Source organism: Falco biarmicus, chromosome 4 (assembly GCF_023638135.1).
Source record: "Falco biarmicus isolate bFalBia1 chromosome 4, bFalBia1.pri, whole genome shotgun sequence".
Lineage (NCBI taxonomy): Eukaryota > Metazoa > Chordata > Aves > Falconiformes > Falconidae > Falco > Falco biarmicus.
Window position 1 is genome coordinate 38746710 of NC_079291.1, and position 25336 is coordinate 38772045.

General features: G+C 40.3%; 1 protein-coding gene and 1 long non-coding RNA gene across 3 annotated transcripts; one reads left to right on the top strand and one right to left on the bottom strand.

The window, feature by feature from the left end:
• Window positions 1–15501: 15501 nt before the first annotated feature.
• Window positions 15502–24487, top strand: SRI (sorcin). Of its 2 annotated transcripts, XM_056334886.1 has the most exons (8): window positions 15502–15789; window positions 16945–17028; window positions 20358–20427; window positions 21137–21180; window positions 22204–22351; window positions 22513–22626; window positions 23090–23148; window positions 23793–24487. In XM_056334886.1, exons 1-8 carry the CDS (start codon window positions 15739–15741, stop codon window positions 23817–23819), a joined length of 597 nt encoding a protein of 198 aa, XP_056190861.1. In that variant the 5' UTR covers window positions 15502–15738; the 3' UTR covers window positions 23820–24487. The 2 variants fall into 2 exon arrangements, with proteins under 2 accessions (XP_056190861.1, XP_056190862.1); XM_056334887.1 differs by lacking the exons at window positions 15502–15789; window positions 20358–20427.
• Window positions 19003–19474, bottom strand: LOC130147547 (uncharacterized). The gene is made up of 2 exons (XR_008821275.1): window positions 19349–19474; window positions 19003–19311 (listed from the first exon to the last, which is right to left on the bottom strand). It is a non-coding gene; the product is annotated as an uncharacterized LOC130147547 (long non-coding RNA).
• Window positions 24488–25336: the final 849 nt, after the last annotated feature.

Below are 25336 nucleotides of genomic sequence, written 5' to 3' on the forward strand. Positions count from 1 at the left end.
TTTGTTGACTTCAGCAGATAATACGTCAGATCTCCAGCAGCACTTGTTTTTCCAGTCAAAGTGAGGGATTTCATATCCTGTTATTCTTGGGCAGCTGGGGAGTATTTGCTTCACAAATTTACATATTTATTTCTTGAACATTGTAGAGAAAAAAAATCCTTTTCCTTCAGTAATCTTACATGATAGTTAAACTAAAAGCGTTCAATGGCAATATTTTGAAAACAATAACCAGTGCTATGAAAACCGTTGGTAGCTTGTATACATTTCTCGTGGCTGAACTCTTCATATGATAATTTTTTTTCTAATGTACTGACAAAACCCGGTCACAGAGGACATCAGAAGGATCATAACATGAATTTTGGAAAGGGTGTTTTCTATATGGTCCCCAGAAGCCAAGAAGAGCATTTATGTGCATATGTTCAAATGTCATTCTAAGAATTCCTGCAGGAATAAAGCATTGACTCTCAAATCTACTTCTAAATCAGAGTCAACACTCAGAAAATATAAATTACAGCTTTTAAAATAAATGGTCATGTGGACATTGTCACAATATCAGCTAAGCCTGGATTCCACTGCATAAGAAAGATATGTTCTGATGGAGAGCACTACAGTACAGTGTGATTTTTAGACCTCTACATCCTGTGTGGTGCGGCTAATTTAACTTCATTTTACCTTTTTGTTATACCTAAGGAATATCCATTTCAACCAAAAAAAGAAATACGCACTTATTATTGAAAATAAAGTATTTTAATTAATTAGATTTATTTGAGACAGTAATGGGATGTCAGATACGCATCGGCCCCAGGGGATGCAGCTGACACCACAGATACTGATGGATCTTGAACCTTGGCGATCTGAGCAATTCCCTTCCCTTCCACCACACCACACTGCAAGTCCTGAGATCTGCAAGTTATTTTTGCTCTGCAGCATTACCTTCTGTCAGCCTTCCCTGCCTTATCTAACAGTCACCTCTCACCCCAAGACATGGTCATGACCCAGTCTAGAAAACCCCTTTTTTTCCAGCATGCCAGGTTTTTGCAGCTTGGCTCGTTACCTCCTATCAGACACAAGATTTTACAAGAGCATCTCTTGTCTCAAACAGTTTGATTCAGGCTCAAAAGCCTGTTTGATTCACTAGTCAAAATAATGAACTAGTGAATAGTATGCACACTCACAGGAACTATGCAGCCCATATTCCGCTGCTCTTCCATACTATGATTAACATAAGTAATAAATCTTCAGTGTTCCCATAATAGCCCAAATATGGCTTCTCTTCCACACACTATGGAAGCTTTTCTGTCCTACAGAGACTCCCTTTTTCCTCTGCATTATACATGCTTCTGTTGTGGATCTCCATTTATATCTCTAATTCCTGACATTAATATGAATTATTTGTTCCCTGGAGGAAAGTTGGCATTCCTCAAGATATTCTTATATTTTTATACAAATATGTGTATATATCGTGATAAGGAAAACTGCACATCTGTTATTGTTGCACATTGCCTTAATTGAACGTTCTTGAATCTCAGAATCCAGAATTGATATAAATACTAGCTCTGACAAGACTAGACCCCTGACATATTATTTTCTTATAAAGAACCGCAGTGCTACAAAAAAATACACTGCGGAATCTTGAAAGGACATGCACAGACCTCAGAAAATTGCATGAAACAGCTAATGTCTCCAAATGCTGCAAACCAGAAGTGGTAATTTTTTGTTTATGTGGGTTCACACACATTCTTTTTTCCTGTCTCTTTTTGCTTCCACATCCAGATTCTCTTATTATTTGAGATTCATTCAACTACAGACCCTTCACTGTGTTTGCTTCCCTTCCCACTTGCTCAGATTTAATCTAGGAAAAGCTTAACTGCAATCAGTAGACTCAAGCTATTAAACATCAGCACAGAGGTCTTTCCTAGTTTATTACCCATTAATTTTTTCCCCAGTTTTATGGAAGATAAGAAAGTGTAGTCTCTATAAATCTCTCTTTAGAGACTTCAGAAAATAGATGAATGAAAAAATGAAAAAATGTAAGTTATTGTAATATGCTTATCATTGCAGGACACAAGTGGTTGAACACCACTAGACCAAAACAGAAAGTCCCAAAACAGGCATGTTTGGTACAGATTATCTATGACTGAGTGCTAGCATAGAGGAAGGAGGTATTTTCAAAGAACCATTCTGGATAAAAGTATATGGAATAAAAGTAAAAAAATATTAAAATGACAGAGAAACAAGGAGAGAAAGAAAGAAGGGAAAAGACAAACCTGTTTTTCTTCTTTCCTACTGGCTCCATGACAGAAAATGTCACACATTTTTGGTTCCATGGTACCAATTATTTCAGTACCTTATAAATAACCAAATTAAGAGCTTGATCTTGCCAGCCCTGGGAGTCTAACCCAGGTTTTGGGATCCCACCCCACCATGGCCGCCTTTCCCCAGTCCAAATCGGAACACATCAGCCTGTTTTCTCATCCTTTACAACAACCCTTCCGACGGTAGCTGCTTCTCCACACCATTCACTGTTGAGCAGCAGCAGTAGCAAACCCAGCTGTGCATCAGGCACATGGCTCAGTATTGAATATAGCTGGGAAAACTGTCCCCAGGGGAAAAGAATCAGGAGAGATGCCAGTATTCAACCGGCCAGATACAGGACAGAAACTGCTTAATGGACTGCGCTGTTTCCATGTGAGACACCATCATCTTCATTTTATGGTTAAAGAACTGAAGCAAAATCAAACACAGGATCTCACTGAAGAAAGGGCAAACCATTAATGTGGCATGAAAATTTGAATCAAAGGAAGCACTACAATACTCGGTGAAGAAGACAAGTGAGAGCCGGAGAAGGTGAGCAAAACTGAGCAGGTGGCCAGAGGAGCAGTCCCTGGGAGGAAGGAGGGGTCAGGGCAGCTTCCCCCTCCCTGCTTGGCTAGCAATGAACCAGAGTTTGGGGGGACCCAGGACGGGACACATGCAGCATCCCAATCCCTCAGAACCGGCCCAGGCAATCAGAGGGGATGGATGCAGAAGTAATTGCAGGGAATTATGTTAAATACATACAAGATTATAGTTTGTTTGTTTTGCTTGTAGCTTCTGTTTTCCAATCCCATAAGCAAAGATTTGAAACCAAATCACATCTTAAACTGGATTGGTCTAAAGGTCAAACCTCAAGTCACACTGCAGAAACTCCAGCCTTGCTTTACTACCAAGCCTGCCTAGCATTGTTGAGATAAATATATCCAACAACTTGAGATACTCAGTCTTGCCAGAGCCTGAGGGATACCTCTTGTCCAGTTACAGAAGTGTGAGAGGGATGAAGGGGCTTGTGCAGCTACATGCTGACTTTTGGGACAATACCGAATACCCAAGGATCACCAAATACCTTGAATCACTGAATACCTTCTAGCATCTCTTCTTCAAACACACACACACAACGTTTCCTGGAAAAGCCATCTTCCCTGTCTTTTACAAAGACAGCGACACATAGATTCACACTTCACTGTCATTACAGACCTATCCCAAGTTTCTTTAATGATCCCTGTGTCAGTGCCTCATACAACATCATGAAGGAAGTCAGAGGCAAGGAGAGGAATTGGATGCAGGTTTCCTAAAGCTGAGAATAGTTCTCTAATTATGAGGAGCCTTACAGATTAGAGAGCCAGAAGGCAACCTTGTGATTAGCTATTCTCTCTTCCTGCAGAACACAGGTTGTAGACACTGCCTGAATTAATTCCTTTCTGAATTATCAGGAGTTGTCATATTTTTCAGTTCACAGACCCCTACAAATTTTCTAACATTAATGCAGATTGCTGTAAAGTTTAAGCTTCCTGACAACATGCAGTTTTATCCTAGTTACCATTTGTTATTGCTGGCAGGTAATCTATTAAAATGAGCTGAAAACTCCTGAATTAAAGATATTCTGAAAGAACTGCTGAACTTGATTTAAACATTAGAAAACTCACCACAGCTTTTGGCAAATGATTTTGACAGCTGATTACCCTCACTTCAATATATATAATAATATATAGAGAGAGAGAGATCACCTGATATTTTTTTTAACTGTAGTATTCAGCCAACATAACTTACGATTTCCGTGACTTATCTGAAGTGTCTGGAACGGTGGCTATATAAGGAACATATATTTTACCCCGGGGAAGAATCTCATTTGGAAGAAGAAAAAATGTGATTTATACATATATATATTTATGGAGAAATATAAATCATACTGGTCCTACTGCATATGTAGAAATAGAACCACAGATTAAAGTCTCTTGATGATTACAATGAAAGATTCAAGGTATTTCCAACTACAACTTTTTTTATTTTAAAACTAAAAAAACCTAAATAAAGTAAAAAAATAAAAATGTTAAGTCACTGCAGATAATCTCAAACTTGAACACAATTTCACAAAAAAACAAATGCTAATAAAATTTTGTTAATAACACTGTGAAAACAGCTATTATGTTACCTGTAAGATTACAGGTTTTACAGCCTACTCTGGTAAATTCATATGGAGAACAACTACCACGTAAGCAGGCTTCTAGGGAGTTTCTAGGAAATAGTTGCAGGCCCATCATTTCACATAACAAGTCTAAACAATCATAAAATCATCGCTGAGGAAATGTGCAAGCTATATTACTCTGGAAATGCTTACGAGCAATGAGGACACATACACACAGAACCAATTCATTGAATGGTGCATTTTCAGCCACAGCACCACTGACTCCAGCTCGGCAGAAGGTAATCATAGAGGAACAAAGACTGCACGCCACACTCCCAGCCCAAGGAGATGTAGCCTGGGAAGCACCAGCTGAAACCCATTCACAGAGGGCCTGCTAGGAAGGGTGATGAACCACGTTCAAACGCTCTAGGGTAGTAGGAGAAGGAGGACAGAAGAAAAAACTAAGAGTCTTGTGATTTTCAGATGTAAAGGCAAAGGAAGTTAACTGCTGCAGAGAGCAGTAGCTGTGTTCTTTTTCACACTGTGAAAGGGACAATAAAGACTCTGGAGAAAAGTCCATCACACCAAAAATGGTGTAAGAATGTGGATATATTCCTTGTATTTACAGACTACAGGAATTTATTTCATTCACTTCAGCAAAAAATGTTAGAGGTGAATGCAATGAAACACACCAAGGTCACTATCCTATTGATGAAATTTTATAATCCAGTAACTGGAGGAGTGGGAGAAGGCAGCTCGTCTCTTCTATGAAAAAGCAGAAAAACCCACAAGCCATACAAACATATGTAACTCTGGGATTGTTTAACAGGGCAGCAGGTGTGAGAGAAGCATACAGTGGGTATCATAAGCTTCAGATAAAACCACAAGTGCATTTAGGCAGCTTTGACTCGGTTTAAAGGCGCAACTCTCTTTAAATTACTCTACCTAGAGGCTGAGAGTAAAGAAACTTACTTAGTTCTTCCCAGGTTTAGGTATTTGACATTTGATGCTGTTGCACTTATTTTCAAAGCACACGCATAAGGAAATATATGGCTCCATTGCAACTCCTCTTTCCAAGGAAAAGAACATGAAGACTAATAAGCTGTAAAAGTGTAGGTTAGGAGAAGTATTAGAACCATTAGAGAGACAAAGCACCAGTACCAAATATCATTATCCCAACATGAGAAAGATACAACAAAAATACTTGGAGTTAAAGCCATGCAAATTTAGATTAAAAACCTTCTGGTTGTGCCTTGAAGACAAAAACACTGGGAATAATTATCCTCATGTTATCAGCTGAGTATTCTTTAGCATAGGTAGATTCACTGTCTCTTGCAAACAGATCAAACATGGGTGCTGGTGCAGATGCTTTAGTCAAACCTAAATCACTGAGTTTAGCACAGGGATACCAGCATTAAATGAAATATTAATTGCCTGCATAATGCAGAAGGTTACATCACAAAACGCTTGCTCATTCTTTAAAATGTGGGAACGAGCGTGTGAATGCTACCATTTGCACACCTTTTGCTTATTCTTCTGGGAGTTCCTAAAAACAGAAAAATGAAAAAACGATCATGCTGTTTCATCATCTGCTTCTTTCCCCACATGGTTACAAGAAAGAAAAAAGTGAAGAGTTTCTTAAGTAGGTCGCTCTAGCACAAGCACAGAGTATGTGTAAATAAAGAGCTGTGGATTTTCCCCTTAGCTATCTAGAAAGAAGTTTCAGTGATCAGTTCAAACACTGTTTCTGTCAGATATGTGCTAGGAAAAACAGTAAAAATAAATTTAGTGGGAAATACAGTAACAACTTCCTAAGTAAGGATGGTTAGTATTTAGAAAATATATAATAATAAAATAAACTTACTAAATTCAATCTGTTACCTATGGCAGAAAAAGCAAGCTACAAAGGTATTGGAGTGCAAGAAGTAGGTGCAGTGTTAATGCACATACCAATCTTGGATGCAATAAATCATAGAATCATAGAACGGTTTTGGTTGGAAGGGACATTAAAGATCACCTAGTTCCACCCCCTGCCGTGGGCAGGGACACCTTCCACTACACCAGGTGTCTCAAAGCCCCATCCAGCCTGGCCTTGAACACTTCCAGGGATGGGGCATCCACAGCTTCTCTGGGCAGCCTGTGCCAGTGCCTCACCACCCTCACAGTAAAAAATTTCTTCCTAACATCTAATCTATATCTACCTTCTTTCAGTTTAAAGCAATTATTAAAGCCAAAAGCTTAAATAAGATTACTTCTGCTGAATATTCATGCTGTGAATTACGTATGGAAGTCCTACCTGAAGATTTTACAAATTACATAGGTGGAAAGACTTGGGAGGGGAGAAAGTCTTGTTTACAAGGAGTTAAAGAGGTAGTGTTCAAAGGTAGAGAGAATCAAGAGGCATCTGTCCATCACTGACATCCTGAGCTCTAACTCCTGCATCAGAAAAAAATCAAGTCACTCTCTTTGGGTACAAAGTATTTATATCTAACATTTATCTGCATTGGAGACAACTTCTAAAATCAGATCTTTCAGCAAGCAGCAAAAGCAAAAAGGAGTCACTAACGAGCACTAGGCTCTAATATACAGTAGGGCAAGCAAGTCTCATGGCAAGCACAGAAACCTGACGATTAATACCTAACCAGCAATAACAGCTATACATTTGAACTAGCTCATTCCAGTCAAACCTGTCATTATCTTGAACACTTCAAGCCCCATGCTGGGCACCAAAAAGGACTGTTGTGGTTTAACCCCAGCTGGTAACTAAGTGCCACAGAGCCGCTCTCTTGCTCCCCGCTTACCCAGAGGGATGAGGAGGGGAATCGGAAAAGAACTTAAAATTCGAGGGCTGAGATAAGAACAATTTAATAGGTAAAGCAAAAGCTGTGCATGCAAGCAAAGCAAAGCAAGGAATTCATTCACCGCTTTCCATCAGCAGGCAGGGGTTCAGCCATCCCCAGGAAAGCCGGGCTCCATCACGCGTAACAATTACTCGGGAAGACAAATGCCATAAAGCCAAATCCCTCGCCCTCCCCAGCTTCGTTCTTCTTCCCCCAGCTTATATACTCAGCATGACTTCATATGCTATGGAATATCCCTTCGGCTAGTTTGGGCCAGCTGTCCTGGCCCAAGCTGTGGCAAGCTGTGCTGGCAGGGCCCAAGAAACTGAAAGGTTCTTGACTTGGTATAAACATCACCCAGCAACAACCAAACCCATCAGTGTGCTGTCAACATTGTTTTCACACCAAGTCCAAAAGAGCACTGCACCAGCTACCAAGAAGAAAATTAACTCTCACTCAGCTGAAACCAGGACAACGATACCCCTTAACATGTCTTCATGTTTTATTCCAGAGATGAAGAGGGCAGTATTTGCAGAGAATTGCTTTCTGACTAGTTTTATTAACAGAGCTCATGAGGGAAACAAAACAAAGCCCTTAATCCACACTCATTCTCTACTTTCCTCTCCCTCCCTCCCTCCACCCTCTCACTTCTTAAAAAGCAAACCTCCAGAGGCAGCAGATTTACTTGCTTCTCAGATAGAAAAAGCCTGGCCACTTCTACAAGGGTAATGATAGATATCTGTGACCTCCGGTCCCAAGCAGGTTTTCAGCAGAGAGCTTCACAAGACTGTTCACTGATTCAGTCTTTGTAGCGTTTTAAGTTCCTGTGCAAAATAGGACTATGCAGGTATAACTCCCTGTGCCCACTACCAGTGAAGACCTGGGGCCCCTTACATTGAGATAATGATGGTCATAAGCCAGCACATAACCATCTCACATGGCAGAACTACTATGGGGTTGGCTCTGCCCTGCATGCATTTGTGGGTTTATTAGACCATGGCTTTTAGGGTTTTTTCCCCAGTCTTTAGTATTTTCATTAGCTTCCATTCTAGAACATGATAGGGACACTAGTTCTGATCAGTTTTGTGAAGGATGTATGTGAAATATGTATGTGAAAGGCTGACAGTGCTTCATAGTGTTAGATTTGGAGTTAAGCTAAATCCTCAGATATTAGCTAATACGAGAGGTGATAAAAAACACCAGAAATTAACAAAGACACAAAATCTGTAGATGAAAGCAGAAAGGGAAGGGGATGGGAACATCCTTACAGAGTTATACAAACACCCGAATTCAGAAGAGTGTGGAAATGAGTGTGCATATCCACAGCTTTGTTGGCTTCACAAGGGCTTTAGCCAGCAATGGAATCCCACCCATGGACAGACACTGCTCAGACTGGGGTACCACATGGAAAGCAACTGCAAACTCCAAAGAGCCTTTTTTTTAGTTTTTACTGCCACCAAACAATTACTCTAACTCTTGCTTAAATAAAATTCAAAGGGAATCAGAAAGTTTTGCTGTAACCTGGCAGAGTTCTCTTAGACAGCTCAAGGCCATTTCATTCCTGGATGTAACATCAAGCATGCACAACTCAAATGCAAAACAGCAAGTGATTATATGCATCTGTAGATATTCCTGGAGCAGTTAGATTACATAAAAATATGTATTGTTGTTAATGACAATATATTATCAGAATAACAACAAGAACAAAAGTTCTGTAGCTTTTTTTAATTAGAAAGCCCTAAACGTTTTGAAGCAGAGTACAGCAACTGACAGCCCATCTGGTCTCTTCATACCTTTGCTTTCTCATAAGCTTTATGCATAGTTTTGAACAACGTAAGTGGATGTTTTACTAAGAGGTGATGTAGAAGCCTTATCTTATTTTCCTGAAAATTCTAATAATTTTACTGAAAGAATAGGAATAATCACCTATAATGTACATATTAACAACACATGAAAGGATCAGCCTCGAAAGAACTAGACAAGAAAGAAGCATCAATATGACCAAAAAAAAAAAAAAGTCTACAAGAAAAACCTGACAAATCTGAAATAAGAGCAATCTGTACAGCATCAGCTGTCCTAACAGCCATGATACTATGTCCTGAAGCTTGATGCATCAAATATAACGATGTTTTGATACGTTATTATACATAGGTGGCTAATGATTTCTGACTTGACTTTAGTAATCATGACCTCATTTGTAGATAGTGCTCACTCTTTCTGGGTGGACAAAAAGATTCTTACCCCAAACAGAAGGAGGAGAAATGTTCCCTGTTATCTAGTTCATATAAAATATGGCAAAATGGAATACTTTAAGTGATAGACTTATAGGTAATTTTAGAAACCACACTGCTTAAACAATCTGGTTATTTAGAACTATCATACCCAAACTTTTAAATATTAGCCAAAAAATTCAGAGTGGATTTCTAAAAAAAATGCATGAACCTATACTAAGTTTTTTTCCAATAGAAAAAACTATATACGAACTCTTAAACTACTGTTAGATAAAAAGGGAGTTCGGCACAAAGAATGGCTTGGGAATATTACAAACTCCTATTAGAGATCAGCACGGAGACCCAAGGAGCTGCTCCTGCAGCAGATACCTGAGACCTCTCTAGGTGGGTGCTGTCTCTACCTTTGGCTGAGCTTATATTTGTATATGCTAAAAGCCGGGTATAGGTTAGAGCGCCATCAAGCACGGGCCGATGTACCCGTACTAGAAGTACTAGTGTGACATCTGGTGGGCAATGTTTGGCACAGCAATAGGCTGATTCCTTCGCTCTTTAGCAATTCAGAAAGGTCGTAGGAAATGAAACAAAAGGAGCAAAAAAGCTAATATAAGGAACAAGAAAAACAGCATGGCCTATACATGTGAGAAAAAATATTTACAAAAGGCACACCTAGAAGAATAAATTTTTTGTTCACTGGTATTGTTTTAAGAGTGCACTCAAGTATGATACAATTTTGTGACAGGAACAGCAAGTAGGTCTCATGTTGGCCACTTGGGGATGTATGTTGCAATATCCCAAGAATTTTCAACACCCATCCCATGTAGTAACAAAAACAGGAACAAAAACAGGCACCAAGAGAAGACATCATGATCAGGAAAGTGATTCACTCCAAGCATGCTGAAACTTGTGATTTCCCCAAATGCTAACTCCATTGCATCACTTGTGGTAGTGGGGCGCTTAAACATGCAAGCAAATAAAAAATAAACTTTATTTTCTTGGAGTCATTTATTTACATGCCACTTCTGTGGGTCACATGCAAACCAGCCCAAGACATTTCCCTGTAATTCTGCCAGTCTCATTGATTATGGAAATTACAGATCAGCAAACGAAGATGAATTCTGGCAGCACTGCAATGGTGTTAGCTCAGTTCAAGCATTAGACGTGGAGAGAATAAAAGCTATCTGCCTAGATTCCCAAGAAACCTAGGAGGTAAGAATGAGAGCCCAAATGGACATCAGGCACCTAATGGGTGACAATCACAGAATTTAGACACCTGAAACATCATTTCTACACTCTACATGTTGGTTTTCTGCCCAGAAGCATAGCCCCATGGCTGACTAACCACCTCTGAGCTTATTTCCCACCTACCACCATTTTGGTACTCAAGCTGAGCATAATTCCTAAATCCTCCAACTGGATCACTTGGCCAAACTGGGCTCACTACAAAACATGGTGCAGGGAACAACACAATGCCTTTTTTTTTTTTTTTTTTTTTTTCTTGCATAACCAACCCCTAATGCTTAGGGGGTTCACTCACAAAGTAGAAGAAATGAGTTTTAGGCTACCTAAGAACAAGCTCTCCTTTAAGTTCCTAGCTCAAAGGAATTTTTTAAGACAACATGCTTCAGCTCATGTATTACAGCAAAGCCACTGTGCAAATGAAAGTCTAACCAAGAGAACAAAGAAGTAGGACCTTTTTCTTTAGCCCACAGAATATGCATTTCAGGCTTGGCCTCCTGGACTATTTGTCCATTTTTTCATTAGCTATCCATAGGTTTTCAGTGTAATCATCCAGAAAATAGGAGGGGAACCAGGCATACCCTCCTGTAGCTAGACAAGTGCAACACTGCTTCAGAAGGATCAGGCTTCACAGCTCTTTCCACCTGCACCTGGGAGTTTTACAAACTAATGCTTATCTTCCAGCCAGTACAGCTGAGTCCTACCCTGTCAGAAGGTAAAGTAGCATAATATATATTCTGACTTATATCAGAACATATATGCTGACACATATGATTGCAAGAAGTGCTGTACAGAGGGAATCAGATGCCTTATTGCTGAGCTTCTGTGCTGCAATCATTTATACACAGTTCATTTTCATAATCTGGCTTCTGTCTGGTGAAAACAGCAGATGTGGATCCTGACCCCATGTTATTCAACCAAAAGATTACAGGAGATTGCATGACTTGCTCTAGTTTTCAGCAATCTGTTTTAAATTATCCAAATTTTCAGTCCTGAAGGTTTTGAAATAAGGTACATGGTAAAGAAATAAAGCTCAGTTGTAAAGTGATAAGCAAAGAAACGAGATTTGTAAATGTCTTCCCCACATCACAGGTGTGTATCACTGTTACCTTCAGATATGTTTATACTGTAATTATAACTTCAGTTAAAGACCATCTTGGGAACCATTCAACTGCAACCTGCCAGGTCTTAGAAACTAATGTTGTTACAGAAAACCTGCATTTTAGCTTTAGTTCTGTAGAGAACTCATGCCTGGGGTACGCACGACTTGCTGTATTTATAATGAAAAAGATGTGGTAAATTTTGTTATTGTACTGCATGGAATAAGTATGATTGTTAACCTCAAAAATCTCAGTATCAAAACCTCACTAGCTGCACCATCCACAATTAAAGTTATCTTGGTTTAGGCGTTCAGTGATACTCTTGCTGATGCCCAGTGAGTGATGAATTCCCACCGTGCTGAACACAGACCAAACAAAGAAGGGAAGGAGTACAGAGTAAGGAAGTCAGTCACCACTGAACCATCTGTTAAAGAGATTGGAGCTGGGAGCAAAAAGTAAGTCTAGAAGTCATATAGGATTGCAGAAAACTGAGGTAGCTCAAACCGGACAATCAAAATTTATAGAAAATTTTAATCTCCATCCTCTCTTTACATATAAAGTGACAGAAATGCCTTCCCCCTGCCCCGCATCCTTGCAAGTACATTTATTTGATGGTTCCAACATAAAACTTGGGTATTACAGAAAATCCTTGTAGAAAGTAATTGGCTGCAGAACTGAGCATAAATAACATGCAGTAAATAGAAAAAGAAAGGGTGATGTCAAAGAAAAGGCAGCAGAACAGTGGAGCACCACCCATTCCCAGGCACCGAGGCACTATAATAAAGACCTCTGGTCTGTACTATTTTTACCTTTCCACTGTTTTAATTTACGCCTCTTCCCAAGTTATGACAATTAAAATGGTAAGGAGATTATTTTTTGTCTCTCCTTAAGTAATACACTTATTCTCAAGTTTTCTATCCCCTCAGATGTGCTAAGTAAACACCTCAGGAGATTTGAACTTTACACCTTAATTTCCCCGTCTCCGCCCCTAGCTTCTTTTATTGCAGTTCTGAAAAGGACAAATTCCACACCTGGCTTGCCAGGAAAGCTTGAGGCCTCAGCACGCCACCACTGATCTCCCCACCACTACGCCAGATGGGAACATAACTGGCAGCACCGGGTGACTCAAGGCTTTCAGTTCAGGGCAGCTGAATTCCCACATCATATGTGAGCTCATGTCAGGGTTAAATGTACCCAGACTTAGCAGGGCAGGTGTTCGTGTGATTTGCAGTGGGTTTATGCTAGCCTTTTTTTCACTGTGAGAAAGCATGGTACATACAACGAATGTGACTTGTGATCAGATGTTAAGGCAGTAATGCTATTACTGTAGCTGTTTTGAATTCTTTCTTAACATCCTATTGCAAAGAATGCAGCAAAGTTATGGAATGTAAACTGCACACATAAGTCTCATTTCCTAAACAAAATTATTTTACTTAGGTCTTTTCTTAGGAAAATATACTGAATTATCTCACAAAACAAACAAACAAACAACAACAACAAAAGGCAATAGTACTAGTATTCTGTGTTGCTCGACTTCAGTCTTCCCACTAAAGGGATTACATATTCGTTGAGACCCGCAAAATAATAGCTATTTACTCCATACAGATTTTTGACTGGTGTATTTCTAATGTGATCATCTTATTGTAACTTTAAAGGTCACCCATAGCTCAGTAGCCCTTCAAAAGGCAGATGTGCACAATCTCAAACAGCATTCCTTTGCAGCCTTCCTTATCCTTGGATGAATACCAAATAAACAAATGCACCAGTGCCAACAAAATGCCTACCCATCACAGGGTAAAATACATCACTTTGTTACAACTGTCGCCAAGCACTTCTGCTTATGTGTGGTTGAATTTAAATGATCTTCCAAATATAAACTACTGAGTGCAGTGTTCATTACCAGAAGTCTCAGTAGAAGCCCTGCAAATGCAGGATGGCTAGGTATTTATGCTGAGTTCAAGTACAAAAAACCCAAAACTTATAAAACACATCTACCTTTTCTATACAGCTACTGTTGTACAGTTTTAGTATCTTTATCTACCAGCTGGTCTGAATCCTACATTTTTTTCTCACTAAAGCCATTAAAAATTCCTTCCTATTATCTTTAAGCTATTGACAATACATATATACTATTTGATATTTTGCCACTTATTTTTAATCTTTCCAGCTTTTAGTATTATCATTGTACCTAGATCCTATTTTAATTGGGAATGCTCTTGCCCAGACATTAATACATATACTCTAAAAAGGTTCAGCACAGTATCTCCAGTGACCCACGCTGCACATGATTAAGTCTGGTAAATAAAAGTATTTGACCACTGCACAGTTTGGTATCAACAGATGCTTAATCAAATACTCTTGTGATATAGGCATTTCTTAAGCTGAAAAGCTAGCCAGATTCAGTACTTTGTTTCTCAGCTACCCTGAAAGGATGGGCTTCTTATATGCTATCCTGTGTGATGAAGGTATTAAATAATGATTTTTCTCGGTTTTGGCAACTCTATAGAATATTAAATTTCACAGAATGCCACAGTACTTGTTTTCATGTTACTGGCAATTATTAACAGTATCGGTGTAATTAGTGCTGAAATAATAAAAATATATGCTATACAGACATTGTAGGAAAGCTGTTTACTGGACGACTTAGAAGCTGAGAAGGGTGACTCACTCTTAATGAAAAGTTTACTATAAACTAGAGAGATCAAATTAGTAAGGTCCTACTCAAATGTATAAAGTTCTTCGGAAATTATGCTAACAAACAAAAGTTAAAATGTTACGCTTCCAGATTTCTGACAGTAGACCATTTACCCTGCAAGGTCTCTCCATCAGTAGATTGGTTTCAGTCATACAGACTCTAGGAAATAATTTCTCATCCTCCGGCAACTTCATTACATACCCCCCAACACGAGGAAGTTCTCGTATTTTGCAGATAAACAGCTCAGACCAAGCCGTGGCCGTTTCAGTCGCCGTCGCTTCCTAGGGTACGGCAGCAACGACGGGTCAGTAGGATTAAAGCAGGGGCGGTACCGGTTTCTCCAGCCTGGAGGCGGCTGTTGAAGCACAGCTGGGAGCTGCTCCGGGAACTGCTCCAGGGGCTCCGGGAACGGCTCCGGCCCGCTGCCCGCGCCAGGGCGGCCGCAGGGGCAGCGCTGCGGGGGACCCGGCCATCCCCCCTCACCTCTGTCCCAGGAGAACCTGGACCCACAGGGCCAAGAGAAAACTGTAGAGCGGATCGATGGGATCCGCCCCTGGGGATCGGGGGCAGGTGCTCAGACTCAGGAGAAAGCGTGCTGTGACACACGATACACACGCACGGGCTGCGGAGTTTATGGGCTTTACGGCCTTTCTGCACATCACGCGCGGGTGATTTCGAAATAACTTGACATCAAGGCGGGCGGTTCACGGTGAGCACGTTCGGTGCGCCGGGCTGCCCGCCGCCGCTCGCCCGGGGCACCCGCGCTGTGCGGTTGGTTACCGCAGCCGCTGCCGCCTGCCGGGCGGCCCGAGCCCGCTCCCTGCCCCCCGCCGGCCCCGCGCCTGACGCTGCCGCCTCCGCCGCCCGCGGCGCAAACTTCCCGCACCCAGCCCCAGCCCCGCCGGCAGCGACGCAAAACGCAGGGGAAGGGGCCGCCCCGCCCAGCTACTGCGGGGCGGAAAAGGCGGCTCCGGGCCGTCGGCCCCTACCACTACGATCGGGGGCGTAGGGGGTGTCAGCTGCCGACGCCACCGCCTTGCACTGCCCGGCTGCCACCGGGGCAGCCGGTAGCCCCGCACGGGTGACAGCGCTTCCAGCCCTTTCCAGAGCCCGCGGCCCGTCGCGGTCCCCCCTTCCTGGACGGGTGGTTGCGCCCGGGCGAGGCCGGCCTGGCGGGGGCAGCCGCCAGCCGAAGATGGCGTTTCCTGGGCAGCCGGCGCCCTGCGGCGGTTTCTACCAGGGCGGGGTGAGCGGGGCTGGCGGCGGGCTGAGCCCGGGCGGCGGGGGCTGGCGGGGCGCGGCCGCGCTGAGCCTGGGCTCGGGGCCGCCGCGGCGGCGGGGCAGACTGGCTGAGGCGGGGGCGACGACCCCGAGTGCGGGGCAGCCCGTTCCCTGCCTTCCCCCCGCTCCCCGCGCCCTGCCGGGGCCCTGAGGCGCCCTCCGGGCTGTCCCGCCAGCGGTGAGGGGCGCCGGCCTCGCTCCCCCGCCGGTCCGCTGTGGCCCTGCCCGACGGCCGAGCGGCCGGCAGAGTTGGGGCGGCGCGACCCTCGCCCCCGGGCGCTCTGAGGCGGGAGCACGTTCCGCCGGGGCGAGGGCAGCGGCGGCTGCGCGGCGAAGCGGTGAGCCGGGGGGCCCGGCCCGGCCCGCCCGCGGGAGAGGGGAGGCAGGCGGCACACGGCCGGTGGGCAGGGCCCCTGCCGGCGGTGTCGCTGCCCGAGCCGGCTCCCCACGCCGTGCCCCGAGCGAGGTCTTGTGCCCGACACCTGGCGTAAAGCTCTGTGTGCTGGGGGGAGGTAAAGAGCAAAGCGGCTCAAAGGGGAAGGTGCACCTGGTCAGCTCCGGCTGCCTCCTGCAGGCGCATTCTTCTCAGTTAATGTCGGGTATACACTCCGTTACACAGGTGGCTGTTTCAACTCTGTCGGACAGGATTAACTTCTGTCATTCCATGATTTTCAGTTAATATTTTTTTAAAAAATTACCATGCTTAATGCATATTCTTCCAAGTATTTTCCCTAAAGATCTATCTCGCTCAACTTTTCTGAAGTGGAAAGAAAAATCTGCAGAGCCTTAGTAGTGGTTATTTTCATACCTCATTTTCTGCAAGTAGTAGACGAAAATTCCTTGATGAGATACACCATGCTGCATCTAGCTCAGTGGATTGCTCCTTTGCAAGGTTTTACACAGATCTGCTTATAGTAAATGAGTATATCAATACCAAGATTGTGTCTTTTTTTTTTTTTTTTTTTTTTTTAATAAGGAAGTTCCTTTTTGGTTGGTTTCACGTTCTTTTGCATGGTGTGTATATAGAAACACAAGTTGATTCTTAAGTACAAATATTGCAGTTTCTTAACAGTTAAATGAATCACTGATTTAAAATTTATTTTCTTCTTGATTTCTGAAGTATGGAGGAGCTCCAGGAGGACCGGCATTCCCTGGACAAGCTCAGGATCCTTTATATGGTTATTTTGCTGCAGTAGCAGGGCAGGTAAATTTCTGTTATTTATTTGTTGTTATTTCTTGTATTATTATCTTTTTTCTGGGAAATAATTTCTGCATTACCTTTTGGAAGGAGGAATGCCTAGTACTTTTAGTAAGGAAAACTTGTTTCAAGATTTAAAAACAAAAAACCAAAACGGAATGGTTTTACTTAGCCTATCTTCTATATATAGCTGTATAGCTATACTATATAGCTATATATACACAGGAACTATACTGTTCAAATAACGCTGTTAGTTTCTCTATAGAGTGCGTGGGGGTGTGTGTACATGCGTACATATATATATACACACACATTTGTGTGTATGTACATGCTACAGTTCCTGTCGTAAGTATATACAGGAACTATATAGTTACAGGAAATGTTGTAACTGAACTGTGGCTCAGCTCTGGGTTGGAGAATGCTGTCACCTTCAGGAGAAAGAAGCCAGAAACAATGGGAAGCATGGGCTGTGGAGATGGCCTGGCTAAGAACAAGAAATGCTAATGATATCATTGGATGATGTTAATAGACTTAATACATTCACACATGGAAAAGCAGTCTTGAGTTGTGCCAATATCTGGGTTTGCCGGTAGGATGGAGTGATAATTCTTATAGAGGAAATGGCATTTACAACTTTGATTTAGGCCTTTCTTTTTTCTTCCCTGTCATTATGCACTGCATTTTTAAGTTGTTGCCTGTAATTTTGTGTCGTGTATTGTTTCTGTATGATTATGAATGTTACTAGAAATAAGTAGTTATTGAACTATATTGCAAAGTTTAGGAGCAAATAAGTTAGGTTTATTGAGCTGAGGTTCTGCCTTTGTTGGCCATATGTATAGCTATTTATTACATGCTTCTAGGGGGTGTGCATATCTAAAATCTCTGCTCCTGGATCTGTTATCCATAGGTAGACATAACCATGACAGGAAAGCGTAAATTCAACAGTTGGCTGATGTTTAATTTCCTGGTTTTAAGACTGTGGTTGGGTTGGCTTTGTTCTCTACATTATTCTTTTGAATAAATAATGCATCTTACAGCCTATATATTACTTCTTTAACATTGCTTATGAAAATATGCAGAGCAAGTGTTTTCTTAGTAAAGGAGAACACTGGAATGACCTTGTGCAGTGAGGCAGGCCTCTCTGTTAAGGTGGAGCCCAAGCTAAATTCTGCCGAATGTGCTGACAGTTTGCCTGCCAGCTGAGATGCCTCTGAATCCAGGTGCCACCTGGACATGTGCCAGGAATCATCAGTGGAACCAGTGCTGGAAAAATGAGTAAGTTCCTGCTGTAAAGAGGAAGGGTGGTAACAGCAAATGAGATGCAGCGCAGTGAAGAAGAGGTGACAGGAGCTGAACCTTAGCAAGGCGTAGACCATCACCAGGCTTCTCAAGTGAGGCATGGTTACTGAAAGCTGGGAAACTGAAAGCTAATGGATATGATCAAGTTAGTGCTTAAAGAGCACTTTGGTACTCTTAAATACTTTATATTCATAGAAATCATTCATTATTGAAATAAACTGGGTAGCTTTTGAAATGTTATCCTTGGAATTGGAGGAGTCAATTTCAGACACCAGTGGCTGTGTGGAAGTAAAAACCCTATAAGGAGACCGTGAAATGTGACAGGTAACTTACCAGTTGCTTTTATAGCCGTCCATGCAAGTCTGTGAAAAGCCACACCTCACAGTTTTCTCTAAGTATGTACTGTAGAATTTGTAAAGTTTTTGGTTATGGTTTGCTGCTCACTGTGTTGGGTTTGTGCCTAAATAATATGTAATGATATCTCTGAGCTTTCTTGGAAGTAGTTTACAACAGAGATCTTGTCTTAGATTTGAGGAATTAGTTTTCTTTGTTTACAGGAGAAAGTAAAAAGTATTGTTTCAAATCTTTATTCAATTAATTGAGTCTGCCTTTGTAGGAAGTAATAGTTTTCTTTTTTTCAGTCTGTTTGAAAAGCCCCTACACTTTAAGTTCTACTTTAAAAAAAAAAAAAAAAAAAAAAGCCAGGCATCTTTTTGGTGATGTTAATCATGATTACAAATTGTGCTTTTCTGTATTCCTGCCCATTTTCAAATTACGCAGATCCTGCCTTTGTTTCAGAAAGTAAAAGGCCTTTGAAGAGATTTGCTGCTTAACATGCATGGCTCTTTAAAATCTTTATTTTTTCTTGGTTTTTTTTTTTTATTTTCCTGTGAATATTAATTTCACATAAAATCAAAATGTTGTTGCTGTTTTTTCAGACCTTGTCAAATGTCATTCAATATAACTAGTTTTTCCTATAAATAATGATACCTTTTTTCTGAAAGTTATCTGGCTGTGCCATTCCCACCATGCCATGTAGTAGCATGTGTCTGTTCTTACAGCAAAGAAGAAAAAAATGCTTACTAGATTTAAAAACATCAGGAAAACACTGAGGCAAATAAATTTGTTTCAAATCTAAAGCAAGTCCCTTTTCACTATTTAATGCTTTACAAAAGTGACATCATTTTTTGTATCTGCAGATACAATGTTCCATCCTTGAATGAGGTTAAATTACACTCAAACTCTTTGTGAACTGAACTTTACATTGGGTGTGTGAGTTATGTGACCTAGAATTCCAGCTCCTCTTTTGACAGCTCATTGCTTTCCATGAGTTGGCCGTTGTTTTCTCTATTTGGCCCTGAGCAGGATGTGTTGGAAGTGAGTAATTTTCCAAACCTTGCAGATAGGTATCTTTTCTGGGTTGGTTTTGTTTATTTTTTTCTTTCAGAGTTCTTTGCTTTCTGCTTTTGTTTGTTCTGCTAACTTACTATTCAAAAAGAACGCAGGAGTTTTTAGATTTGTAGTCTTAAGGCTGTCTGGAGAAGAGAGTATGTGTGATCTTGGTTCCAAGTTTCCTCCTGTAGCAGTGAGAACATAAACGTATGAACTAGAGTGACTGCAATACTCACTAAGTAAAATTTAGTATTTTAAGGAAAGCTGTCTTTCTGTTCAAAATTTTGCACCTTGGTTTCTATGCAGCTGGCTCTCAAGTATGTTACCAATATTTGATGTGGGTTTGTTGTTTGGGTATATATTTTTTTTAAGTAAAGCTTGGAGCAAACCTGCCAATCCTGTTTATTTTTTAGTGCATAGTTAGATGGGAAAGCTAATGCATATTGCAAAAATGTCAACTAAAGAAATGTCATTACAGATACGGGTTATAAAAGTCAGATTCTGTCATACGGCAGACAAATAATTGGTTTGTTTTTTGAAAGGGTAACTAATTTAATGCCACTGAAAAGGGAGTGGGTACTGGGAATAATCAGCCTGGAAGAGGGAATTAAAACAATAGCTGATACATCTTCTGTTATCGAAAGGATGGACAAATAGATGCTGATGAGCTACAGAGATGTCTCACCCAGTCAGGGATTGCAGGAGCATATAAACGTAAGTTAATGATTTAAATTTAAAAAAAAAAACACAAACCATCAAAAAAACCCAGTCCTAAAGCATGCTAATTCTTCTGCTGTCTACTAGAAAACACTTACAGTTGTGCCTTCTGCAGAAGTTTGGGGTTTTTTTATTTGCATGGTAAATGGGCTTTCTTTCCATATGGACTTACTTTGAAACGTAAATTCTCTGTCTTCAGTTCTGTGCATGTGGGACTTCCCTTCTCAGCCTCCTTAGTTCCCCACTGCTGAGCTGTGCAGTTGGAGAAGTGTTTTGTTTTGTAATGGACAGCCAATTCTTTAAAAGGTGTTTTGCAATTGAGCTTTGATATTGACCAAAAAATTATGTGGCAGGACTCATTGTCGGGATACATAGTGCTCAATTTTCAAAATCAAGCTCCTTTGAGTAAAACTGGCTTACTCAAGTGGTAAAATACAAGTGACCACTTTGACTGAAACCCAAAACCTTTATGGATCAAGATGAGAGCAAATTAATTTTAGATGTAACTTGAATTGCCTCCAGGTTGTCTGCTGTCAGTTTTTCTGACAAGTAGTGGTGAAAAGCTCTTACTTGGATCAAAATATGGTATGGCTGTATACAGTGGAAGCAATTATTTAATATTATTAGTATATAATATAAAACAATTAAAAATGTTACATTTAGATGAAAAAATTATCTTTTTAATATGGTCTCTTTTTTTAAACAGCTTTCAACTTAGAGACTTGCAGACTCATGATCTCAATGCTGGATGTATCCTTTACTATGAAATGTAAAGATTTTTGCATTATGTAAGCAAAGATGAGAGGGTGCCAGAATTTGGGAAATGCTTTGTAATTCCTATTCAGCCCTTACTTAATAAGTATTATGATCATTATGACTGGGGAACTACAAAATTCCATTCTTATTCCTTTTACAGGATGAAATAATAATAAATGAGGCTCTCTGTGACTGATCTTACAAGTGGTATCCCTGTAAGCATAGGGGACTTTCTCCATTGAATGTACGAAGAGTCAGGTCTGGCAGCCTAGAATAGAATTTTAGGCAGACCGCCCATTATGCCTTTCAAATTGGACTTTTCTAGGCCTTCCTAATGAATTAAGCATTTCTACTACACAGCCTGAATACAGTCTAAGGCCCCCCTAAATCCTGTTGCCTGAATTAATCAGGTTGAATATCTAATGGAATGGTATATGGCATTCAGCAGTAGGACCTATGGAAGACTTAAGTATACTGTGCAGGGTTGGAATCTTTGGAGTTCGTTTAGCCAAAACTTAAATTGTCTTGTTCAAAAGTTTTGCTGTTTTGTTTTTTGGGGTTTTTTTTAAGTGGAAATGAAACTGGAAGGGCTGTTAACTCTCACCTTGAACAAACTCACTTAAGAGTGCGAGAGAACTGATACTCTTCCTTTTTCCCTTGGCCAGTATTTTTATTTTGGATATGTATTTTACTGGTAAAAATTACATTGTGGCAGGCAAAAGAAAAGTGTGTAAACTAAGTTAAATTCACAAAGAGCAAATAGTTTTATCAGGTTTCACTGAGAAGTGGGGAGAGCAAGTTCTCTGACCTTTGGTTTTGGTTAGTAGTGTTATCTCTGTCTGTACTGTGGGATGCTTTAGTTAGTTTTCTACCAGGAAAAAAAAATAAATTCTTAATATGGACCTTCAAGAGAGAGTTTTTAACTACAGATGATAAAAATAATACAAATTTCCATTGAAGAGAGGGCTTTTCTTATCTTTTTTAAGTTAAGAAATGTTTTCTTAGCTTTGGAATCAGAGGGATATGTCTGGCACAATGGGATTTAATGAGTTTAAAGAACTCTGGGCTGTGGTCAATGGCTGGAAGCAACACTTCATGAGTTTTGACAGCGATAGTAGTGGTACAGTGGATCGTCAAGAACTGGAGAAAGCCTTGATGAATATGGGTAAGCTGTGAAATGTTCTTGCTTCTGACACTTGATTTACAGCATTTCCCAGTACCAGTTATCATCCTGCAGTAACTGACACATGATATTTCCAATTAAAAATGTGTTAGATTCTGTTAACTTACATGTCTTTTCAAAACAGGCTTTTTATTTTCAAATAGGATTTAGACTGAGCCCACAGGCAGTGACTGCAATCACAAGGCGATACAGCACTCACGGAAAGATTACATTTGATGATTACATTTCCTGCTGTGTGAAACTGAGAGCTCTCACTGGTATGCCAGCTTATAGCCTTGTTACTGTCATCGCCATAATATATTTTTATTTAATAAAATCTGATTCCTCATCTCAAGTTCAACTTTCTTTTACATACCAGAAAATAGGTTTCTTTCAATGGAGTTTATGAGCAGAACTGTAACAGTTACAGATTATGATTTTTTAAATCCCCATTGAAAAATGGACTTAAAACTAGTGCAGGGTTTATTCCAGAGACTAGAAGAGTAATGTTACCAAAATTGGGAAACTGTATTTATTAAAAGAACATAAAGGGTTGTATATGATAAATATAAAAATTAAGAACAAGAAATTAAATCTTGGGACGAATTGCAGTGTTCGCATGAGTTCTCATTCATGTGACTTGGGGAATGTTATGAAAATACTATGCATTTTTTTAAAAATTGATTAACTGTAATTCTTCTTACCTGGTTTCTGTTTTGTTTTCATAATGCATTTTTGCAGAATGTTTTAGAAGAAGGGATACATCTCAGCAGGGTTTTGTGAACTTCCAGTATGATGATGTAAGTGAACTTTAAGGTTTTAGTTAAAATACAGGGCAAAGAAAAACTTAAAACTGAAGGCAAACAGTTATGATTTGAGTTTGTGCCTCTCTTCCCTATGCTTATAGTGTTACTGAGAGCACAAAGGTTCTGGGATTTGAGTGTTGTCTCAAAAAGTTCTCAGTTCTCACATATTTTAGAGAGTTCTGTAAAAGGTTGTTGTGCATTTTTGTCTGGATTTCTTACCAGCATGGTTCAAGAAGATTTAGGAAGCTACATCACTTGCTAGCATCACTTTCTGCGACATTTTTATTTTGTTTGTTTGAAGGCTTGGTAGGCATTTTCTCCAGGAAAGGCTGGGGAGGTGTGGTGGGAACAGACGCAAGTCACACTCAGTTAGGCTTGTAGGTCTTGGCTTCCTGGCTGCATCTGTGCAGGAAAAGGAGAACACTAAATGCAAGTATTTCTGGGAGGTTTTTTGTTGTTATTAAGGAGATACTTTCTTTTATATAACTCTTAGCTAATTCTCATATTTAGTTTCAAAGCTTTATTGTTCATGGACAGAATTTGTTTACAGAAAAGGGTAGTGACAATGGGTATTTTAGGAGAGAAAGTGAACACTTGTTCTTTACCATGCATCTAATAAGTGGTTATTCTGTTTTCAGTTCATACAGTGTGTTATGAGCATCTAAATCAAAAAGAAGCAAGCCGGGGATGATCATGATTAACATTCCAATCTGTGTTTTGCTTTGCCAAATCTTCCAATGATTGTGTATCTCTGTATTGGAAATGGCATATTTTGTGAAGGTATCACTTTACATACTTGCATTTTTTTAGTTTTGACAATGAATATAATCTACTAGTGTACTGTTGTCTTTTAATTTCCAACCTGTGACTTAAAGATGTTTTTATTTTCATAAACTTGCAATTCACTCTGTATAATTCAAACTATGCAGATACTGTAATGTGTTTAATTTCTTCCTGTGATTCACTAAAACCAGTTTTTGGAGTGCAGCTTAACTTTTTCTATCTTAAACAGTGTCATGCATATGACATAAGATGATACATGCTCTTTTGTCTTTGACAGCATAAGACAGATGTACAAACTGAAAGAGCTTTTGGAATGGTCATTTTATGCTGATCTGGTAGAAGATCAGTAAGTTTGGGCTGCATATTTTTGACAGTGAGCTATTTTAAAGATGGAAGTCTGTGACACCATGCAGAGTGTAAGACTACCTGTTAGAACTTCTCATAAACCAAAACCTCTTCTAGGAGTGTGCTTTTGTATAGGGGACTTTTGTTCCAGTAACATGCTTGCTCTGTTTGTGTCACTATATAAAACGCTTTTAAACATACAAAACCTATGCTGTGTCGATTCATACTTTAACTTTTCCTTTAACAATGAACTAAGCTGCCACACTTCAGTTATGTGTAAATTACTATTTCTGTCTTCTCCACTTTAAACCCTGAGAAGTAGCCTTCTTGCTTCTGTATGCCAACTGATGCACAAGGGCCAAAACCCACTTCAAAAAATTCTTGCCAGATTACTATTTCAGATCACAGCAGCAATTACCAATGCTGTAGAATTTACATAAAAGCAGATACAGAAAGGCAAAGACTTATTTTGCCTGAGATTTTTCAGGAAAAAACAGGGGAGTATTGTTTGGTGGGTTTTTTTGGTTGTTGGTTTTGGTTGGGTTTTTTTGAAAGGAAGATTGATGTTGTATGGAAGAAGGAGCAGCATAACTGTATGTAGTTCAGACTTTTTTTCCAATGAAGTGAGTTAATGAAACTTTCATTAATTTTGGTCACTTCTACCTACTACAGAGGAGTGGTAGATATTCTTTTGCTAGCCTTGTAAATGCAAAGAATGCCAGAAGAATGTTAAAAGAAGTGTATTTCTTGTATTAGTGGCTTAGAGCACTTTTGGGGAGGAGTTTTTGCACGAAGGAATAAAAGCAAAACGATACCTGTATGTGTATATATAGATACATATGCATATATGTAATTGGACAAACAGAAGTAATCCTCAGAGCAGAAGTGTTGCTTGAAGGTATTTTATACCCCAGCTTGCTAAGAGTGCTGTAAAATCCAGGCCTCTGGTTTCTGGGCTATAAATTCAAAGCTGGCTGGTCTCGCCTAAACAAGTAACTCGGAATCCTTTGGATAGTGCTTCTAGTTTCATTTCAGAAGCTAGTTCTCTTTCTGC